The following is a 20,333-nucleotide window of genomic DNA, read 5'->3' on the forward strand; positions in this document are numbered from 1 at the left end:
CATGCAACACTGAACATCTATCCTTACATGTCACAACTTTGGCATTTATTAAACTTTCTTCTGGGGAGGTGTGAATGACAGGAAGGCATTTAATTATACTACATGGAGTTTTCGACCATAATCACAACCCAGATGTGGTGATATACATTAGCAACTCATACTCATCATAGCATCAGGGCGACAAATTCCTTTTCCCCATCAATTCATTAGCCCTGCCTCCACTGTTTTCAGAAAAAAATATATACCCTTATGATACTATTCCTTTCATGTTGAAATTAAGATTTTACTTTCTTCTATGTGAAACACATATCTAGAAAACAGTTTTAACTTGTGACTGAAGACCTTGCAGAAGGGCTGCTGTCGCATTCCTAATATATCTGCTTAGCACAAAAGAAACATCTCCTGATTTCATCGATTCAATAAATGGAAGGGTAAAACCAACACTTTGTGTACAGGAAGAACATTATAAACAGAAGATAGGAGGCTCAGTGCAATTCATTTCCATTTACTGAATCTATAAGGAAAAGATGGTCCTGCCAAATTCAATTTACTTTATTATGTTGGGGGAAATAATGGTTCTTTTTTTAAAAAAATGGCCAGATTCAATTACAACTATAGCCAATTATGTTCCATTTCGCAGAAAGTTATGCATACAAGGAAGAGGCACATGGAATTGTTTCAGGAATTAAATCAGAAATTTCAGACTCTGGACAGATTTCGGGACGTACCAAAATCAGGAAGTATGGTAAGTATATTGTTGTGTTCTTATTAATTTAAAATATACTGGTTTGTAGACTTTAGCAAGCAAGAAAATGGATTATATAACACCATTTTATGGTAAGATGTTATTGTGTACTACTCGTAAATAGCCCTAGGACAGAGAACCAAAGATATCTGCAGTATTCTTATCTTTGACAAGACTCATTAGATTTCATAACTAGACTATAACAACTCACAACATCATTATTGCTGACAAGTAATTGAATTGAAGGGAGCACATTTAAAATCTGTATATGTCTACCAAGCCTAAAGGATTTATACCGAGAAAGTAGTTCATCAATGCAGTGTGGCTAGTGTAATGTTTTCTTGTCCTAGCCAAAATCATTTGTTCTATCTTCAGCTAAAATCACTCACAGCTGATGTGCTTCTGAGAGTATACATTGTCCTATATTATCGTGCCTTGTCTGTAATAGCTTTATAAATATTTACCATTTGAAAATCAAAAATGCAATAATCCATAGTTGACTGTTACCCTAATTGTCTGTGCACAGCAGAAATAAACCTAACAAAAACAACCTCCTTTATTTAGGTATGCTTAATAATGAGAATAGAGCATGGTTGAGTCTCCTTCATTAAAACAGATAGTTTACTGAGCCACATTTATTAATCAGCAATAGTATCATTATGGTTTCAAAAGTGCACACTAAAAATAAACTATGTGAGTCAGAAGTGTTTCCCTTTATGTATTTTCAACTCTGAGGGCCAGACGCTCAGCCAATGTGAAGCCAATGGAGCTATGTCAGTTTACATCAACTGAAATCTGGCCCTGAATTTTTGCTCCTTAGGGGTTTGTTGAGTATTTTCTTTAGCTATGATCTATGTGAATTTGTACCCAGTTCCCACCTTTCCCCCATCCAAGTTTTGCCTTGTGTTTGGGATTTGAATGAATTCAAAATCTCAGAGGAAAACTTGGCTGAAACCATTGTATCTCACCTGGTTTCACATCAGCACCATTCAAACCTACATTCAAACCTACATATTTAATGTGATTTTGATACAAACCATACAACTGGACGAAGCATTCTTGAAAGATTTTTAAAATATAATGTACAAACATGGTGTAAGTTTCATCTGTACAACAGATGAAATTTGTATAGTTTGGCATTTTGTTGTAAACATTTTGCACAGCTCTACTAGTGCCATCTATAATCAAAGTAAAAGATTGTATGTCCTAGGTAGACAATGCTTTTAATTATAATTAATATTTATTAGATGCTTTGTTTCTGAATATTAAATGTACCCTTAGTTATCTATATTGACTAAAATAAATAATTATTGGTTTCTGCTTTCCAAATTATAGTGCTTTCTTGGCCTGATTGTCATTTTAAAGCAAAATCTCTCAGAAATGATTTCTATGGCCAAACTTATTTTCCAGAACAAACATCCAGACTGCAATTCAGAAACCAAATTTGCAGTGCAGCAAGAGAAGCAGTGTTGTTCTAGGAGGCACAAGAGGCAAAATCACGTGACCTTCGATTTCTGTCAGGAACCAAATGGAGGTCAAATGGTGAATATTTAGGGCTTGTTCCAAAGCCTACTGAAATCAATGGGTGTTTGTATGCTGAAGATGTTGCATTTAAACTCAAATCTTCAAAAGAAACCCATATTGTATCTTTTAATCAATGCTGTAAGATGCAGTATTCAGAACTTGGTATCACTTAGGGTCCCATTATGCAGCCTTTAGGGTGAAGTCAATGTGAATTTTAGACGCACAAGGAATATGGCATTGGCCCCTTGCAGAACGATACTGTGCAAATCTCTTTTTAAATCCAAAACTTTGAATTATCTTGCCTATTGGGAAATGCCTTCTGAACAAAATCTGGTGAGAAATGACTTCTAGGTTCTATGCATTTTTCTTAAAGTTAATCCCTAAGAACTGATATGTCTACACTGCAGCAGAAGGTGTAATTTGCAGGGCATACCCACACTAGCTTTAGTCATGCGAGGGCATGGCGGCGTGAGTCTCAGGGTATGTCTACACTGCAGTTAAAACCCCACGACTGGTGCACACCAGCTGACTCAGGCTGAGAGGCTCAAGCTAAGGGGTTTTTAATTGTAGTGTAGATGGTCAGGTTTGGACTAGAACCTGGGCTCTAGGACCCTGAGCTCTAGGACCCTGCAAGGTGGGAGGGTCCCAGAGCTTGGGCTGCAGCCTGAACCAAAACATCTACACTGCAATTAAACAGCCCCTTAGCCTGAGCCCTGCGAGCCCAAGTCAGTTGGTATGGACCAGCCATGGGTGTCTAATTGCAGTGTAGACGTATCCTGAGGCTCACACTGCCATATCCTCACTGCTGTTTTTTGCAAGCCAGGTAGATTAAAACTCGTACAGGTACATCTGCATGAGCTGCAAATTACACTGCTGGTTGCAGTTCGATGTTGCCATAGATATTAAAGGTGGGAATAATAGTCATTATTTTTGTGGTTCTCACATGATGTTTTGTGTTACTTCTACTAACAACTGTCCAGCCACCATTAAAAAATACAAACCCACTTTCTGGGACTGTGCTGACGTCAATCTGTTGATGGTGGTACACATGACTATAAAGTTTTGGCATTAAAAAGCGGTTACAAAATTGAAAATTTTGTTTTTCAGAAGAAATAACAGTCAATTTCAGGATCATTCAAACATATGAGAAAAAATACCACTATTTGATTTGAAAAGTGAAAAATTTAAAAATTTGGCATTAAAATGATTGCGGGGATTATTTACAGTAGTCAGCCTTCAACCGCAAGCTATATTCATCCCACCATACAGACCCTCATCAATTCCCTTTGTACTCTTCAGGAGTTGAGGGCTCTCAGCCCCTGCTGGAATCAGGCCACTTTTGTTATTTCATAAGCAGATCATCAGGTTATCTCAATTTATAACCAAGCTAGCAACCTCTATTTTACATCATTCCATAATTCAAGAGAAAACCTCTTATTTTCCTTTATTTCCTCCTACTTTTCTATAACATAGTTATTAAAATATGGCTCTCAGTGCTGGCCCACATGCCCCATGCCATTCTCTGTTCAGAATTGGCAGCTGCTAGAAGGAGAGGATTTAGTTGGCAGCTCAGGTGAAGAGGCTTCCAAAGTGCAGACTGCTCAGAGAGAAGTACAGGCTGAATGATGCTGGACACCAGCCACTTCAGCTCTCTTCAAAGTCATTTTCTCTCAGTGACTTCTCTATCCCATGAGGCTACCTCAGTGATCAAAATTATGAACAGAAAATCATTTATTTCTTACTTTTAATTTTTTTTCTTCCTGTTTTTTTCTGTCCTCAGGAAAACCCAACACCAAACAAGGCTCCATGGGACAGTTTCAAAAACACGAATGAATACCAACACTATACCACAATAAATGTATTAGATACAGAGGCAAAAGATGCTTTAGAACTAAGACCAGCAGAATGGGAGAAGTGTCTGAACTTGCCTTTAGATGTGCAGGAAGGTGACTTTCAAACAGAAGTTTAACAAAATCAAAACGAACTGAAATGAAAACAAAACAAAAATGAATTCATTGCACTGACGCTAAAGAGACTTGGGAAGCCTGACATTTGTGTCTGAACATTGTGACTACTTTATGTCAGGATCTTCATGTGCCAAATGTCAGTGGGTTTTTTTCGTACAATATATTCCCACTAGTAAAGTTAGTGGAGAACCAGGTGTACAATTCTTACCATCGTGTGTTGTAAGTACCCGTGGAATGGATTTGTAAGGTAATCTTTATAGATAAACCTCAAGCAACGATTCATGTTGTAACAGCTTCATTTGGTTTAGTTTTCAAAAAACTTCACCATGAAGCACAATGTATATATTTATGCAGTTTTTAAAGTTTATAACAGTCTGTTTGGCCATTACTACACTTTTTACTTTATAATATAAAAGCAAAGTTTTTGTCATTAAATGAATGTCTGTTGAGCTACATTCTTCATTGCTTTAAATGCAATAAAGTAATAATCTCACTTTTATATGAATAATATATTTCACATCTTTATTATTGCAGTTTTCTCTGGAAAGCTCAGAGTAGCTTTCTCTGCTGCAGCTGTGTATAAAATATTTAAAATGTTGTATGGTGTAAATAAACTTTTGTCTACATATCAGTTTTTTAGTGTATTTTATTTTGGATTTGTTGATCTACAATTTGCATATTTATAAAGTTTTCTTTAAAACCACAGATACTGAAAATGTATTCAGAGTTTTAATAGCATACTGTTATTATTCCTTCAAGGCTAATGATTTTCAAATGTAATCGTAGGTTTGTATAGCTGTTCTGTATTTTCTACTCAGATATTCTTTGGAAACAATGTACCATGTAAATTGGACTTGTCAGAATACTGCTACAATTGTTCTATTATGCAAGTATTATGTTTTTCTGTCTTGTTGCGGAGAGACAACTAATAGAAAACAAGTAAGGTACTATGCACAAAGCCTCAAGGAAAATGTTGATTTATAGTTATTAAATTGTGTGTATATACACAATAGGAAGAAAGCCACTTGGTGCCTCTTGTTGCAGCATGACAAACAACAAGAAAGACTTATGCACCTATAAAGGATTAAAAACTCAGGAACATATTTCTTAGCCAAAAAAAAGTGAATGCACTTCACATTATAAATCAAGAACATAATGTATTTTCGTATTAGGGATCCAACTATACAATTAATCAAGAGTCGAAGACTGAAGGCGCTGATTATCAAACCTGCCTGTGTGATTTGGTAAAGTCACTCTGGTCAGACCTAAAAATGAGCCAAAAAACACAATATCTTTCCAAGAATGAGGGGGTTTGAATTCCTGAACATGAATCTGCTCCTTTGTTTGTGGAATCAAATCCAAAACAGGAAAGGACTTATTTTCTACTTTACAGATACTCTACAGATGCTGCTGAAATTACACATTCTTACAAAATGCTGGCAGTCTCTCCAGAACCGCCGATTTTGTGAAATTTCCAACTTTCAAGATCAGCTCTGGAGATTTTTTGGTACCATTGAATCCAGGCACAAATTACAGTCCTACCCTTGATTGAGCCTGGGAACTAATCTTTAGCATAATCTGGAACACAGCCTACTAGGCTCGTCTCTATTCAGAACTCATTAGCTGCTCTACTCTCCCTCAAATTAGTATGAAAGGGAATATTATATATTAATATTGTTTCATATTTACAATAATAGGAGGCTTTAAAATCAAACTAGACCACCAAGCTTTCAATTATTTATTTGATTGACTTAATGTTAAATCAGCCCTGTCCTGTTTTAAACAGTCAAGTGCTTGAGTGGGCCCATTCATTCACTGTCTTTTTCAAATGGTGCAGCTCAAGCTGAGACAAGCACTGAGAAAAAATGGAATGTATAAATGTATTATTATTTATCAATAGTATGTAAAGCACTGACAGTGTGGTTGGCACTACACTAAATCCAAACACAGATAAGGGCCTTACTCTAGAGAGCTTACAGCCTAAAAGCTACTCACAGAGAAGACCAGATGTACTGGGATACCCAAAAGAGGGAGATAAAATAGACATTTTAAAAAAAGTATCTATCTTTTTCTTGTGTTAAGAGCGAAGTCTAAAACTGAATATGAATCTGAAAACTCAACAGTTCAGGCTTAACATCCTGTCCGTCTTTAGATGTTAGTCATTTATTTTCTTCTAATCAGAGAACATTCTTTGAAAAACATGTTAATTAAATTTGCAAATCGACTATGCCAAAAATGTGTTTTAAAAAGCAAATACATTCTAAAGAAAGAACTTATTTTTCAACAGTGTAAATACTCATTAATTGCATAAGGCCATCTGCTCTCCACCTGCTCTCCATCAGCAAAGTGAGGGATGATTTCTAACAATTTGCTGCTAGTCAGAATGTGGCCAGGACCCCTTTGTATGGGAAAGCAGTGCCTACTCGCAGCAGATATGCATTTGTCAGGTAGCAACACAAGACATCCATGCCTTTACTCTGCCATATGGGTAACGGGGATGTGGCCAGCCTAAAGGAGCTAGGAAACACCTGCACTGTGTTGCATGAGCCTATGGCAAAGTGATGTAACTGTTACCAGAATTTTCTATCAGGGTTAATGGTGTTACTTCAGTATTAAGTTTCCTTTCGTGCTGTGTGACATCCACTGGGGAGCGGGGGCGGTAAATGAATAATGCTGCTGCCAAGCAACCAATGGCAGCATGGCAGTGCCAACCATGCTGGCAGTGTTGTGCTTAGGTGTGGGCCCGAAGACTGCACAGAAACGATGGCACTGACTGAGCCTTTATGACTGAGATGCATGAGGAGATTGTACCAATAGAGCCCCAAAGTTACAAGGGTGTAAATGGTGTGTCTTTGGGGTGTTTGACCCCCACAGAGATTTCCTGTAAAAACACCCTCTTTTATGCAGAAGTGCTGTTTTAAAATGGATTAAATTGATCTGGTTTAAATAGAATATCAATTTCTTCTCTAGCTTCCGCAGGCTGGAAATAATGAGCTGCCGTTTCTCCCAGTTGCCAGTAGATGAGCTAGTCATGGCAAGATTTAGCACCAGGACCACCTCCCATTCCAGCAACTTTTTGAGGTCTCAATCTTCTATTATGCTATAAGCAAGATGGTGATAACCATCCGACAACCAAGGAAGATGAAGTGGTCATTAATTAGGAACAGAGGGTTGGGCTACTGTGTGTTGACTGTGGGGTTATGTTTCCTCAGTCTACTGCTAGGATCATTTTACACCCCTAGGGCTATGCTTTGACTCTGGGGAGTTGGGTGGATGTAGAAAGCCCACTGATTGAAACCTCCCTAGGGGGCACAGTAGACATCTTGAGAGACAATGGTTTTGGGGCTGAGTCTGTGAACAGGATCCAGGAGGCTGGTAAGCAAAGAAAAGAATTTTGCAAACAGGTGTGGTTTGATGAAGCAGTCTCACATTTCACACTCCCCATTCCCCTTCAAATTCTTCAGGAGAGCCCAGGAATTCCCCTCCCTGCAAAAAAAGCTCAATCGGGGGGAGGGGGGGTAAGGAAAGTCCACCTACTGAGAGAAAACAGGAGTTCCTACTAATCCCAGAACTCCCAGTCAGACAGCTCATGAGTTAATCACAATCAGCATCCCACCCCCCTCTCTCTTCAAGCTGATAAGCATCTAAAAGAAAATGTTCTTTGGCTTCAAGGCACAGCTCCCAGCAAAGTTTCTGAGAAGGCCTCACTTTCCCCTCTAATAGCCCCTTTCCTCAGCCCCTGAAAAAGGCGGATGGCAGCAAGTAAGAAAGTAAACTACTCAACTTTATCAGAGGAAGGGGAGTGTTCAGGAGATACCAGCCAAGGCCACAAGAAGGCAAGGCCCTAAAAAGATACCTCAATTTGCAGCTGACTACATTCAATTCTTATTAAATATTAAATTCTTCAGGATACTTTCCTTAACTCCTGAGGAGAAAGGAAACCCACATCTAAAAAGACTCCAAAATGCCTCTTTGTCCAGAAGAGGGAATGGGCAAGAATTTTCCTGCACACCCAATCGTGAGCATATTGAAGAATCATGGGTCCAAGTCACAAAACTCCCAAGCCCAAATGCCAGGTTACCTAACAACACCTTTAAAGAGCAGGTAGGAGTTCAGAGTGGACTGGGTGCCACCGCCGTTGTCAAAAAAGACTAATTTTTATTCATAGGAGATCCCTAGAATACAATTTTTAAAAGTGCTATGAGCTAGCTTCTTCAGTGTTTTTCCCATCATAATGCCTATGATTCGTTGTATTATGTCAAACTGGACTTTTGACTCAGGAAATTGCAAACAGTGATGTGCGAAGTACAAAAAAGAAGAAAGAACTGTGTAGAATGATGTTTGAATTTCTTATTCAGTGTTTCCCCTATCTGACCACTTCATCAACCTGTCTTTCTTATCAATAGTGTAACAGAAAGATCAGCTTTAGGACTCCGTCCTTGTTAAGTAGGTTCTCAAGTCAAGCAAGCCTTGGTTGTGGTCTTCAGGACTGATGTCTCTTCAGGTACACCTTAGAGAATATTCTTTGGGATAGGGCAAACCTAGAGTCTCCTTGTCTGACAACAAATACACATATTACTTTTCCAGGAATAGCACTAGCTTTGGCTACTTCCTTCCAAATTTAGACTGGATTTTAAGCTATCACAAGTCATAAACATCCAGAGCTCTCAGAGGCAGGGCCAAGAGATCATTCTATAAGGACCAAAGTGAACTTGTAACTCCAGAAAACATAGTCAGCCCTCGCCACATAGAGAGGGGAAGGAAAAGAGGGAGCGGAAGGCCCCACTACACTAATCTATGAGGCAACACCACAAAATGAAGGTGTTGTAAGTGGCCTCTGTCAGGTACTATATAGAAAACACTAATATCCCTCCCAAAACATGTTTTGTATCCTCACCTACCTCATCAGAACCAAGGAAATAAAAGGAGGTGATGACCCAATGTCTGATTGCGTTCCAAGCCAAATGGAGGGAGGGAGGCTCCAGTGAGTAGACTCACACTTCTATGAGATGCCCCAAGATCCAGAAAGCCATACCTAGTCCTTGATCTGAAATAGCTCGACACATTTGCATCATACAAACTTTTGAAAATATAAATACTAAGAAGCCGGGTCATCATGATAAAATTTGGTGGCTTTTATGTGTCAGTTGATTGAAAGGACATATTTATATAGTACTTCCATCTTTGTGGAGTGAAATGGAATCAGAAAATATAAGATTTTACCATGCTTTAATTGTCAACCTTTGTTAACTCAGAAGATGGTAGGATTTACACTGCAGCAACAGAAGATTCACAATAGTCTTTTCCTTCACTTTACTTCTGGTTGGTAAGGGCCTTATTGCCCAATAAAAAATGTCATGGCAATAGAGAAAACTACTCATTTACTGTATAATCTGGTATTCAGCATCAACCCAGAGAAAAGTATGTTCACCTCCTCTCATCAGCCAATTATTGTTTGACATGAGGTCCCTTAATTTTTCAACAGAAAACCCCAACATTTTTAGTACACATCAGAACTTTAGCTCACTCACCCACATGAGAGGTCCTTCAAAGACATGGCCTCCCTTCTGTCCTCTGATGAGGAAAGTGGGTGAACTGAGATATAAGATCTCTCAGGCACCCTCTACCTCCACCTGTAAAATGGAGGAAGAACTGTTAGCACCATCAGAGAGTTTTTGCCATTGTTGTGTCAGTGGCATATCTGGTAATCTCTGTGGATGCATGCTGTATACATTAAGTGTGACCAAGTTGGTCAAATTAGGACCAGGAAGAACAGATAGTTTCACAACAGTAGCTTGGAGCCATAGGACAGTTCAGTGTGACATTCTTGCCTTCATAATTCAAGCATGCAACTTTTTAATCCTGGTCTAGACAAGCAATGACCATTACTCATTTATATCAACAGGCAAGGGCATGTTATGAGCTGAAGTTTTTACTGGCAAGTGTTAAAAATGATGTTATAGACAGAGTCATACTTTCTTCCCATAATGGCTACTCATTTGGTTGTAAAACTAGCCCAAAAAGCAGATTGACTTATTTACCAAGACCTGGTCCCTAAGGAATGGTCTCTTAACAAATGTGCTTTAGTTAATTTGGGTAACATGGGAGCTATCAAAGGGCTAACTGTTCACAACCCAGAGCAAAACACAGCTGAAGATGGTCTACAGCAAATGCAAGGAAACAGGTGGATACTGGGGAGCCTGATGTTTGCCTTTTCCTCTTATCTCTAGGGCTTTCTGGAAGGTGAGGAGCAAGGGGACAGATCTGATCCTGATTGCTGTGGATTGGACTGGTCTAGCAAGGTCTGCAATTCCAAATTTCTGCAGCTGTCATCCATGGACCTCATCCCACTTCCTACAGACATGGCACTTCTCTCCCAATGTTAAGTCCTCCAGAGGTTGCAACATGGACTCTGCCTGAAGGCTTGCTGCTTGGAATTAACATAATAATTGAGATGGATCCATCCCGAATAGCTTTCTGGACATCTGTAATTTTTAGGACATACTTTAAATATTAGGAGGGAGAGACGCATTTTCAAAGTGGTGTCTTTCTAAGGGAATATGAGGCCAACTGAGTTCCTCAGATGTTGCAATGAGTCTTAAGGACCCTTAAAGGTCAGGTGACAGCACTGTGCATGACTAGGGAGGGAGACATCAAAGACCAAGCTCGAGGGACACATCTTTTAATTGTCAAGTTTTCCAGGCAGCAACTTTAACTTCATGTTGAGCAGTCATTATCTTCCTCCCTTTGTACCTTTGGAGTCAGTGGACCAAATCTATCGGAGGGGCTGAAAGCCTCTCACTCTTCTTTAGCTTGTTGGATCTCTATATGTGGCTATGTATCAAGGAGGCTTACCAAGTAGAAGGTGCCTCCTCTCCACTGTTGGTGAGATCCCACTCAGCTCAGAATATGGCAGCTTCTTGGGCTATAGGAAGTTGCCTCTGATGTTCTGAAATCTCATAGGCAGCCCTCTGACATTCCACCTATAGTTTCACAAAGAATTCAGACATGGATCCCTTCTCAGATTGTGTATTCAGAAAAGAATTCAGGTAAGATTTCTTTTGATAATAGTAATAACAACTACTTGGTGTTCACTTGAAATATATGTACCTTTTATGTGTAGAAAGTTAGCCTCAGACCTCACAATATTCTGTGTATATGTCAGAGTCAATTATCATGTATTTTATATCATACAAACATATTACCATCATAGCAAGAAGAGGCGCTGAGCGCTTATAGTGCTGGCATTTCTAAAAAATTTCCAACTAAACAAAGTAATTAAAGCAAAGTCTACTTCAGTCCAGTTCTGATTAATGGTAAGTACTTGAAAAATTAGTATTTAAAACTAATTTCTACCAGTGTTTATAAAATAAACTAAAGTTTGAAAAATATAGGGATCACCATTAAAAGCCAGAATTAGTTAGTTACTATATAATACTATGTGAGACTACCACTCATTTCCCCTATAAAAAAGATAGAAAATAACTGTAGCTACCATTTTATGCTTTGTGGTAATAGTGGGCAGTATTACAAACTCTTTATTGACTTCTACTGCATTTGACAGAAAAAAATTAAAGTTATGTTGCATTCCTTACATTTTTGTGGTATGGTATATGCTTATATCAAGAAGTATAAAGTCATGATATATAAATGCGAAATATAATTTGCAACTTATATTTGCCCTACTGTATATGATAATGTGTGGTGCAACTTGGATTATCTAATGTTTTCGTTAGAGTAGTAACCAGAATCTGTAATCAGTGTGGGGACCTCATTGTATGAGTCACTATACAAATATGTATGAAGATATGGTTCCTAGATGCTAAGTTACAATCTAAAAAACAATCCTGGCAGGTATTATTGTTAGTTACTATTTACCTAGCAGCTAAAGTGCAGTAGATGTTTTACAGACAAAAAGGAAATATGGTTTCAGCCCTGAAGGGTTTACAGTCTAAACATTGCCAAAAGGAAGCCAATACCACATTAATTACATTTTCTTAGGCTATATCTGCACTGCGCCACAGTGCAGACTACGGGGTGTGAAATGCAGAGCACACCAAAATATTGCACTCGAACAGCCCTGTGCGGATGCTGCGTTAGTGTGAACTAAAAGAGACCTAGTTCGTGTAGTCTTCTACGTTTTAGATCATGCCAGCAGTGTCCATGCAGGATACAACATTTTGGTGCACTCGGCAATTCACACACCTGTAGTCTGCACTGTGGCATAGTGTACACAAGTCCATAGTTTCTTTATGAAATATTGGGTTGTGATATTTATTGCTAACTTAAATATACTCAGAAACAATCCAAAGACTACAAAACAGATTTTCCAAGTAAAGACTCTATTTCGTAAAGAGTTTGATCTTTGGGGTTTCAGCTGCAGTCCATCCTCTGGGCTCCCTTGAGTCTTAAGCTTCATACAGACATAGGTACTGGAACTAAGGGTGATGGGGGTGTTGCCGCACTCCCTGGCTTGAAGTGGTTTCCATTATATACAGGGTTTACAGTTTGGTTCGATGTCTCTCAGCATGCCCACTATAAAAATTGTTCCAGCACCCCTGCATACAGATTCCAAAAGTTGTTTGGAACGAAACTAAACTAAACTAAAACAAAATTAAAAATCTGGGATTTTGGCAACTTTCCTCTGAAAACCACCAGGCAAAAATCATGCCTCTACTAATGTCCATCTTTGAAAAGGTGCCCTAAACTCAGTAATGATACACATTTCTGATCAGCAAAGTCTTGCTGCCAGTATATAAAGCCTTTAATAAAAGATGCCTTGAGCAAAGGTCAGAGCTGGACCTAGGGCCATGCAGAATCATAGAATATCAGGGTTGGAAGGGACCTCAGGAGGTCATCTAGTCCAACCCCCTGCTCAAAGCAGGACCAATCCCCAATTTTTGCCCCAGATCCCTAAATGGCCCCCTCAAGGATTGAGCTCATAACCTTGGGTTTAACAAGCCAATGCTCAAACCACTGAGCTATCCCTCCCCCCAGTGTATGTATGGCTGCACTTGCCACCCCCTCAGCCAGTTATGTGATGCTGGTAACTAGGGTGACCAGACAGCAAGTGTGAAAAATCAGGATGGGGGTGGGGGGTAATTGGTACCTATATAAGACAAAGCTCCAAATATCGGGACTGTCCCTATAAAATCGGGACATCTGGTCACCCTACTGGTAACATCATCAAACATTAAGAGACAAGCCTAAGAAGGCACCTTTCTTTTCAGACTTGCAGCACAGGGCTGTCACCTGAGCCATTCTCTCTTCATCAAGGAGCTGCAGAGTAACACTACCCAACCCAGATGAGGCATTGCCATCCCAGAGCTGCTAGGGAAGAGAGGGACAGAGTCATCCTGCCTTCCTTCCAATCAGAACCGGTCACCAGTTCCTGCTGGGAGCAGGAAGTCTGATCTAGGCACCCTTTGCTCTTCCTCTCCCTGCTGCAGTCTGAGAGGAAGCAGTTAGACCACAGCAGAGCGAACAAAGTCAGGGCAGACAAAGCTTCTGCTTTCCACTTTTCCTGAGACACACAGAAATCCATACTGGGTGTGGGTGTAAATTTCAAATCATGCTGTGCCACACACTCCCACCCAGTCGCAGGCCTGGGGGTCTGAAGATCCCAGCAGAGCTGCCTTCCTTCCCCTCTGGTCTGGCAGCATAAGGATATGTGTATTCTTTCTTAAACTCTGCAGCAGAATGCCAGGAAGGATGAAGAAGGGAAAGTTCTAGGCAGAAGTGTTACATAAAGCAGAAAGAAAGACGCTTTAGCAATAATACAGTTTTCCTTATTCCAGTTAAGCTCCTTAGAATCATAAAATCATAGGGTTGGAAGAGACCTCAGGAGGTCATCTAGTCCAACCCCCTGCTCAAAGCAGGACCAACACCAAATAAATCATCCGAGCCAGGGATCTGTCAAGCCCTCTCAGAATGGAGATTCCAGTGCTTCACCACCCTACTAGTGCAATAGTGTTTCCTACTACCCAACCTAGACCTCCCCCACTGCAACTTGAGACCACTGCTCCTTGTTCTATCATCTGCCACCACTGAGAACAGCCTAGCTCCATCCTCTTTGGAACCCCCCTTCAGGTAGTTGAAGGCTGCTACCAAATCCCCCCTCACTCTTCTTTTTTGCAGACTAAATAAGCCCAGTTCCCTCAGTCTCTCCTCATAAGTCATGTGCCCCAGCCCCCTAATCATTTTTGTTGCCCTCCACTGGACTCTCTCCAATTTGTCCACATCCTTTCTATAGTGGGGGGCCCAAAACTAGATGCAATTCTCCAGCTGTGGCCTCACCAGTACTGAATAGAGGGGAATAATCACTTCCCTCGATCTGCTAGCAATGCTCCTACTAATGCAGCCCAATATGCCGTTAGCCTTCTTGGCAACAAGGGCACACGGTTGACTCATATCCAGCTTCTTGCCCACTGTAATCCCCAGGTCCTTTTCTGCAGAACTGCTGCTTAGCCAGTCAGTCCCCAGCCTGTAGAAGTGCATGGGATTCTTCCATTTTAAGTGCAGAATTCTGCACTTGTCCTTGTTGAACCTCATCAGATTTCTTTTGGCCCTATCCCTACCCTCTACCTTCCGCCCCAGTTTAGTGTCATCTACAAATTTGTTGAGGGTGCAATCAATCCCATCATCCAGATCATTAATGAAGATGTTGAATAAAACCAGCCCCGGGACCGACCCCTGGGGAACTCCTCTTGATACCAGCTGCCAACTAGACATCGAGCCATTGATCACTACCCATTGAGTCTGATGATCTAGCCAGCTTTCTATCCACCTTATAGTCCATTCATCCCGTCCATACTTCTTTAACTTGCTGGCACGAATACTGTGGGAGACCGTATCAAAAGCTTTGCTAAAGTCAAGGTATATCATGTCCGCCACTTTTCCCCATATACACAGAGCCAGTTATCTCATCATAGAAGACAATCAGGTTGGACAGGCATGACTTCCCCTTGGTGAATCCATGTTGACCTTCTCCAAGTGCTTCAAAATGGATTTTTTGAGGACCTGCTCCATGATTTTTCCTGGGACTAAGGTGAGGCTGACTGGCCTATAGTTTTCCTGATTCTCCTTCTTCCCTTTTTAAAAGATGGGCACTATATTTGCCTTTTTCCTTGTTTAGTGTTTGATTCTTTCCCTCACTCACTGAAGGTGAAGATTTCTGTACTGCTGCTTCCCTTTCCCCCAGCCTCAGGCTGGAAGATGTGGGGGGTGAAGATCCCATTGGCATTTGCCCTGAACATGGGTGTGCTGAGGAGGAACTCTGCCAATGTTTCCATCCAGGCCTACACGGTTTGAAGATCCTGATGGGAGTGCCAACCCCACCACTACTACCTCGTCTGCCAGGAGAGCAAAGTTTGTGCAGTGGTTATGGAGAATCCATTGTGTAATCCATGCCAGTCTTTTAGAGTACTGAGTATAGCAGCCAAATCATGCTAGTCCATTCCAAGTTTTGGTTTTTGATTAGTTAGCTATAAACAGAAGCTGCATGCTGTGTTCTGTGATCTATAGAATTAAACCTGTGATCTACAGAATCTTATTTTAAAACTGTATACTGCATCTGATTCATTCCAGAAGCTCCTAATAAGTGAGGACAGAACATTGGCAACGGAGGTGGGATCAGCAAGAACCAGAAGACAAAACAAACAAAAGAAGAGAACACAACAAAAGGGGAAAAAAGCATGAGTTCTTTTTGGCTGTTGAACTTTTAGAGTGTACAACAGTGCCTAAAGAAACTGTAATCAGAACTTTGCAGGGATGCTCTGTCAGACCAGAAGTGTGGTTGCAGCCATTCTGAGTGTGACATATTCTGCTCTATCAGCCAAGAATTGTTGTGGCAGCCATTTTGACTGTGACATATCCTCCAGACTGCATCAGAAAGCCTAAATACATCTGTCGCAAGTTAAAAAGAAACAACAAAAACCTAAACATACAACAGTGTACACAGGAAATTGCTAAACAAGATTTTATGACAAGTCTGTCCAGGGTCTAACTCGTCTCCCACAGCCACACAGTATGTTTTGCTATACCGCAGTGTTAACTTAAAAAAACAATGTTCCTGAACTTCTCTGAGTTTCCTGCCCATGAATCTCATTCTACTCTGGCACCCAGATGGGAACACTGGCTTGAAAGGTTAGAAAATCTATTTCTTGCAATGAAGGAACATGACTCTACAACAAAAAGTGCTCTGCTCCTCATTTTTCAGGAAATGAGGAGCAACATATTTTTAAACCATTGCCTGACACTGCGGATAGCAAGGACTCCGAGAAAGCAAAAACAGGCTTCATAAGGTACTTTAAACCACAAAGAAACATTGACTATGAACAACATATGTTCTGGCAAGCAAGTCATCAAGAAGGGGAAAACATGGATGAGTATCTTGCATGCCTATACCATCTTGTGAGTTCATGGAAGTTCACAAATGTGGACCATGAGATAAGAGGGGCAGATAATACTAGGATGCTTGTCATCTAATCTGAGAAGACAAATTTTCGGAGACCCCTAAATGACTCTCTTCAGAGTACTGGACACTGCGTGAGTGAACAAGACGTTGGAAACACATGCTCAACCAAATAGAGCAAGGAAATCCGGCAACAAGTACAGAGGCAGCACATTCACTCCACACTAAGAACTCAATCAGGAATTAGGTGTGGCAACCAACCATAGAAGAATCAGGGTCCAGCCACAAAGATAACAAATGTAAAATGCTACAAATCTGGAGGCTCATAACCACACCAACATGTATGTTTGTCCAGTAATGGGGTCCTCCGTTATAGCTGTGGAAAACCAAACCACTATGCAAAAGTGTGTAGATGTACTACTCCCTCACAAGTTGAGACAAATGTCTAAAAAAGACATCAGATCAAGTGAACACGCTTCAAACAACACCTTAGAAGTTGACAGCTCTTATGTCTTCACAGTATTTCCTGGGAACAAAGTCTTTGAACGCACAGACTTTGTTCAGCCATGACACCACATCATCATACAAGGATATGAGACTGAAGTCTTAGTTGACACCGGTACATCACTGATTGTGATGGCTCAATGTGTGTATGATGCCGTACCACAACAGCAGTAAAAGCATACTTGGGGGGGAGGGATAGCTCAGTGGTGTGAGCATTGGCCTGCTAAACCCAGGGTTGTGAGTTCAATCCTTGAGGGGGCCATTTAGGGATCTGGGGCAAAAAAAATTGGGAATTGAGCCTGCTTTGAGCAAGGGGTTAGACTAGATGATCTCCTGAGGTCCCTTCCAACTCTGATATTCTATGATATGCCTATGGAAATCCAGACCCATTGACAATGTGTGGTGTATTCTCAGCTCATTTTGTATTTAAGGACAGGTCTGTTACCAGTCCAATGTATGTGATGATTAGTGGCACAGATACACTGATTAGTTATGCCGCAGCAAGTGCACTAGGTCTGATTCAGATGATCCAAATAGTACAGCCTAACAAGCTAAATCAGCTCCTTCAGTCTCATGAGGACATGTTCAAAGAAATAGGAAAGTTGAAGGGACAGGCAGTAAAATTGCATATTGATGACATGGTTCAGCCTATAGCTCTACCACACAAACACATTCCTTTCTATTTCAGAAAGGTGGAAGAAGAGTTAGCATGCCTGGAGGAGCTTGACATCATTGAGCAAGTGGGAGGCCCCACACCATAGGTCTCCCCTATACTATACTAGTGCCCCAGGAACCAACGCAACCAGGCAAAATCTGAATTTGACTTGATATGCATTTGTCCAATCAGGCTATCAAATGTGAGTAACACATCACCCTCACTGTAGATGACATTACTGCATTAACTTGACTTCACCCTAAGCCCAGGTACATAGCAAACTTCATGAAACATGTGGGTCTATACAGCTATAAACAATTCAGTTTTGGCATTTCTTCAGCTGCAGAAATATTTCAAAACACCATATATGAGACACTAGCTGGAATCTCTGGAGTTCTTAATGTGAGTGATGACATATTAGTATTTGGCACCACATCCGAAGATCATCTAACTCAACTAGCAGCTGTTTTTGAATGACTGCAGGAGCAGAATCTCAAGTTAAATCTAGGTTTCAGAGTAACAGCCGTGTTAGTCTGTATTCGCAAAAAGAAAAGGAGTACTTGTGGCACCTTAGAGACTAACCAATTTATTTGAGCATAAGCTTTCGTGAGCTACAGCTCACTTCATCAGATGTATACTGTGGAAAATACAGAAGATGTTTTTATACACACAAACCATGAAAAAATGGGTGTTTATCACTACAAAATGTTTTCTGTCCCCCCACCCTACTCTCCTGCTGGTAATAGCTTATCTAAAGTGATCACTCTCCTTACAATGTGTATGATAATCAAGGTGGGCCATTTCCAGCACAAATCCAGGGTTTAACAAGAATGTCTGAGGAACAGTGGGGGGGGGGAAGGAATAAACAAGGGGAAATAGGTTACTTTTTATAATGATTCAACCATTCCCAGTCTCTATTCAAGCCTAATTTAATTGTATCCGATTTGCAAATTAATGCCAATTCAGCAGTCTCTCGTTGGAGTCTGTTTTCAAAGTTTTTTTGTTGAAGGATAGTCACTTTGAGATCAGAAATCGAGTGACCAGAGAGATTGAAGTGTTCTCCGACTGGTTTTTGAATGTTATAATTCTTGACATCTGATTTGTGTCCATTTATTCTTTTACGGAGAGACTGTCCAGTTTGCCCAATGTACATGGCAGAGGGGCATTGCTGGCACATGATGGCATATATCACATTGGTGGATGTGCAGGTGAACGAGCCTTTGATAGTGTGGCTGATGTGATTAGGCCCTGTGATGGTGTCCCCTGAATAGATATGTGGGCACAGCTGGCAACGGGCTTTGTTGCAAGGATAGGTTCCTGGGTTCGTGGTTCTGTTGTGTGGTATGTGGTTGCTGGTGAGTATTCGCTTCAGGTTGGGGGGCTGTCTGTAGGCAAGGACTGGCCTGTCTCCCAAGATTTGTGAGAGTGTTGGGTCATCCTTCAGGATAGGTTGTAGATCCTTGATGATGCGTTGGAGAGGTTTTAGTTGGGGGCTGAAGGTGACGGCTAGTGGCATTCTGTTATTTTCTTTGTTAGGCCTGTCCTGTAGTAGGTGACTTCTGGGAACTCTTCTGGCTCTATCAATCTGTTTCTTCACTTCCGCAGGTGGGTATTGTAGTTGTAAGAATGCTTGATAGAGATCTTGTAGGTGTTTGTCTGAGGGGTTGGAGCAAATGCAGTTGTATCGCAGAGCTTGGCTGTAGACAATGGATCGTGTGGTGTGGTCTGGGTGAAAGCTGGAGGCATGTAGGTAGGAATAGTGGTCAGTAGGTTTCCGGTATAGGGTGGTGTTTATGTGACCATCGTTTATTAGCACTGTAGTGTCCAGGAAGTGGATCTCTTGTGTGGACTGGACCAGGCTGAGGTTGATGGAGGGATGGAAATTGTTGAAATCATGGTGGAATTCCTCAAGGGCTTCTTTTCCATGGGTCCAGATGATGAAGATGTCATCAATATAGCGCAAGTAGAGTAGGGGCGTTAGGGGACGAGAGCTGAGGAAGCGTTGTTCTAAGTCAGCCATAAAAATGTTGGCATACTGTGGGCCATGTGGGTACCCATAGCAGTGCCGCTGATTTGAAGGTATACATTGTCCCCAAATGTATACTCTCCAGGTGGAGAGAAAACCTGGATTTGTACTGGAAATGGCCCACCTTGATTATCATATACATTGTAAGGAGAGTGATCACTTTAGATAAGCTATTACCAGCAGGAGAGTAGGGTCGGGGGAGAGAAAACCTTTTGTAGTGATAAACACCCATTTTTTCATGGTTTGTGTATATAAAAACATCTTCTGTATTTTCCACAGTATGCATCCGATGAAGTGAGCTGTAGCTCACGAAAGCTTATGCTCAAATAAATTGGTTAGTCTCTAAGGTGCCACAAGTACTCCTTTTCTTTTTAAGTTAACTCTAGACAAATGAGAGTACAATAAAACCTGCATTCGATCTGTTTTTATACACATTCTCCAAAGATGGCATGCCAGCAGATCCAAAAAAGTGAAGGACCTACCCATTCATTGCTTGCTAG

At 40.8% G+C, this 20,333-nt stretch overlaps 1 protein-coding gene across 6 annotated transcripts in view; it reads left to right on the forward strand.

The window, feature by feature from the left end:
• ADGRB3 (adhesion G protein-coupled receptor B3) overlaps positions 1-4,688 on the forward strand; it is a 604,312-nt gene extending 599,624 nt beyond the window's left edge. For 4 of the 6 annotated variants that reach the window (XM_074947913.1, XM_074947915.1, XM_074947916.1 and 1 more), the window contains 3 exons: positions 641-745; positions 2,156-2,287; positions 4,050-4,688. In XM_074947913.1, the coding sequence (XP_074804014.1) occupies positions 641-745; positions 2,156-2,287; positions 4,050-4,238 (426 nt within the window). In that variant the 3' untranslated portion in view covers positions 4,239-4,688. The remainder of the gene's footprint in view (positions 1-640; positions 746-2,155; positions 2,288-4,049) is intronic. The other 2 variants (XM_074947918.1, XM_074947917.1) reach the window with 2 other exon arrangements.
• Positions 4,689-20,333: the final 15,645 nt, after the last annotated feature.

The sequence above is a fragment of the Natator depressus genome, chromosome 3 (genome assembly GCF_965152275.1).
Source record: "Natator depressus isolate rNatDep1 chromosome 3, rNatDep2.hap1, whole genome shotgun sequence".
Taxonomy (NCBI): domain Eukaryota; kingdom Metazoa; phylum Chordata; order Testudines; family Cheloniidae; genus Natator; species Natator depressus.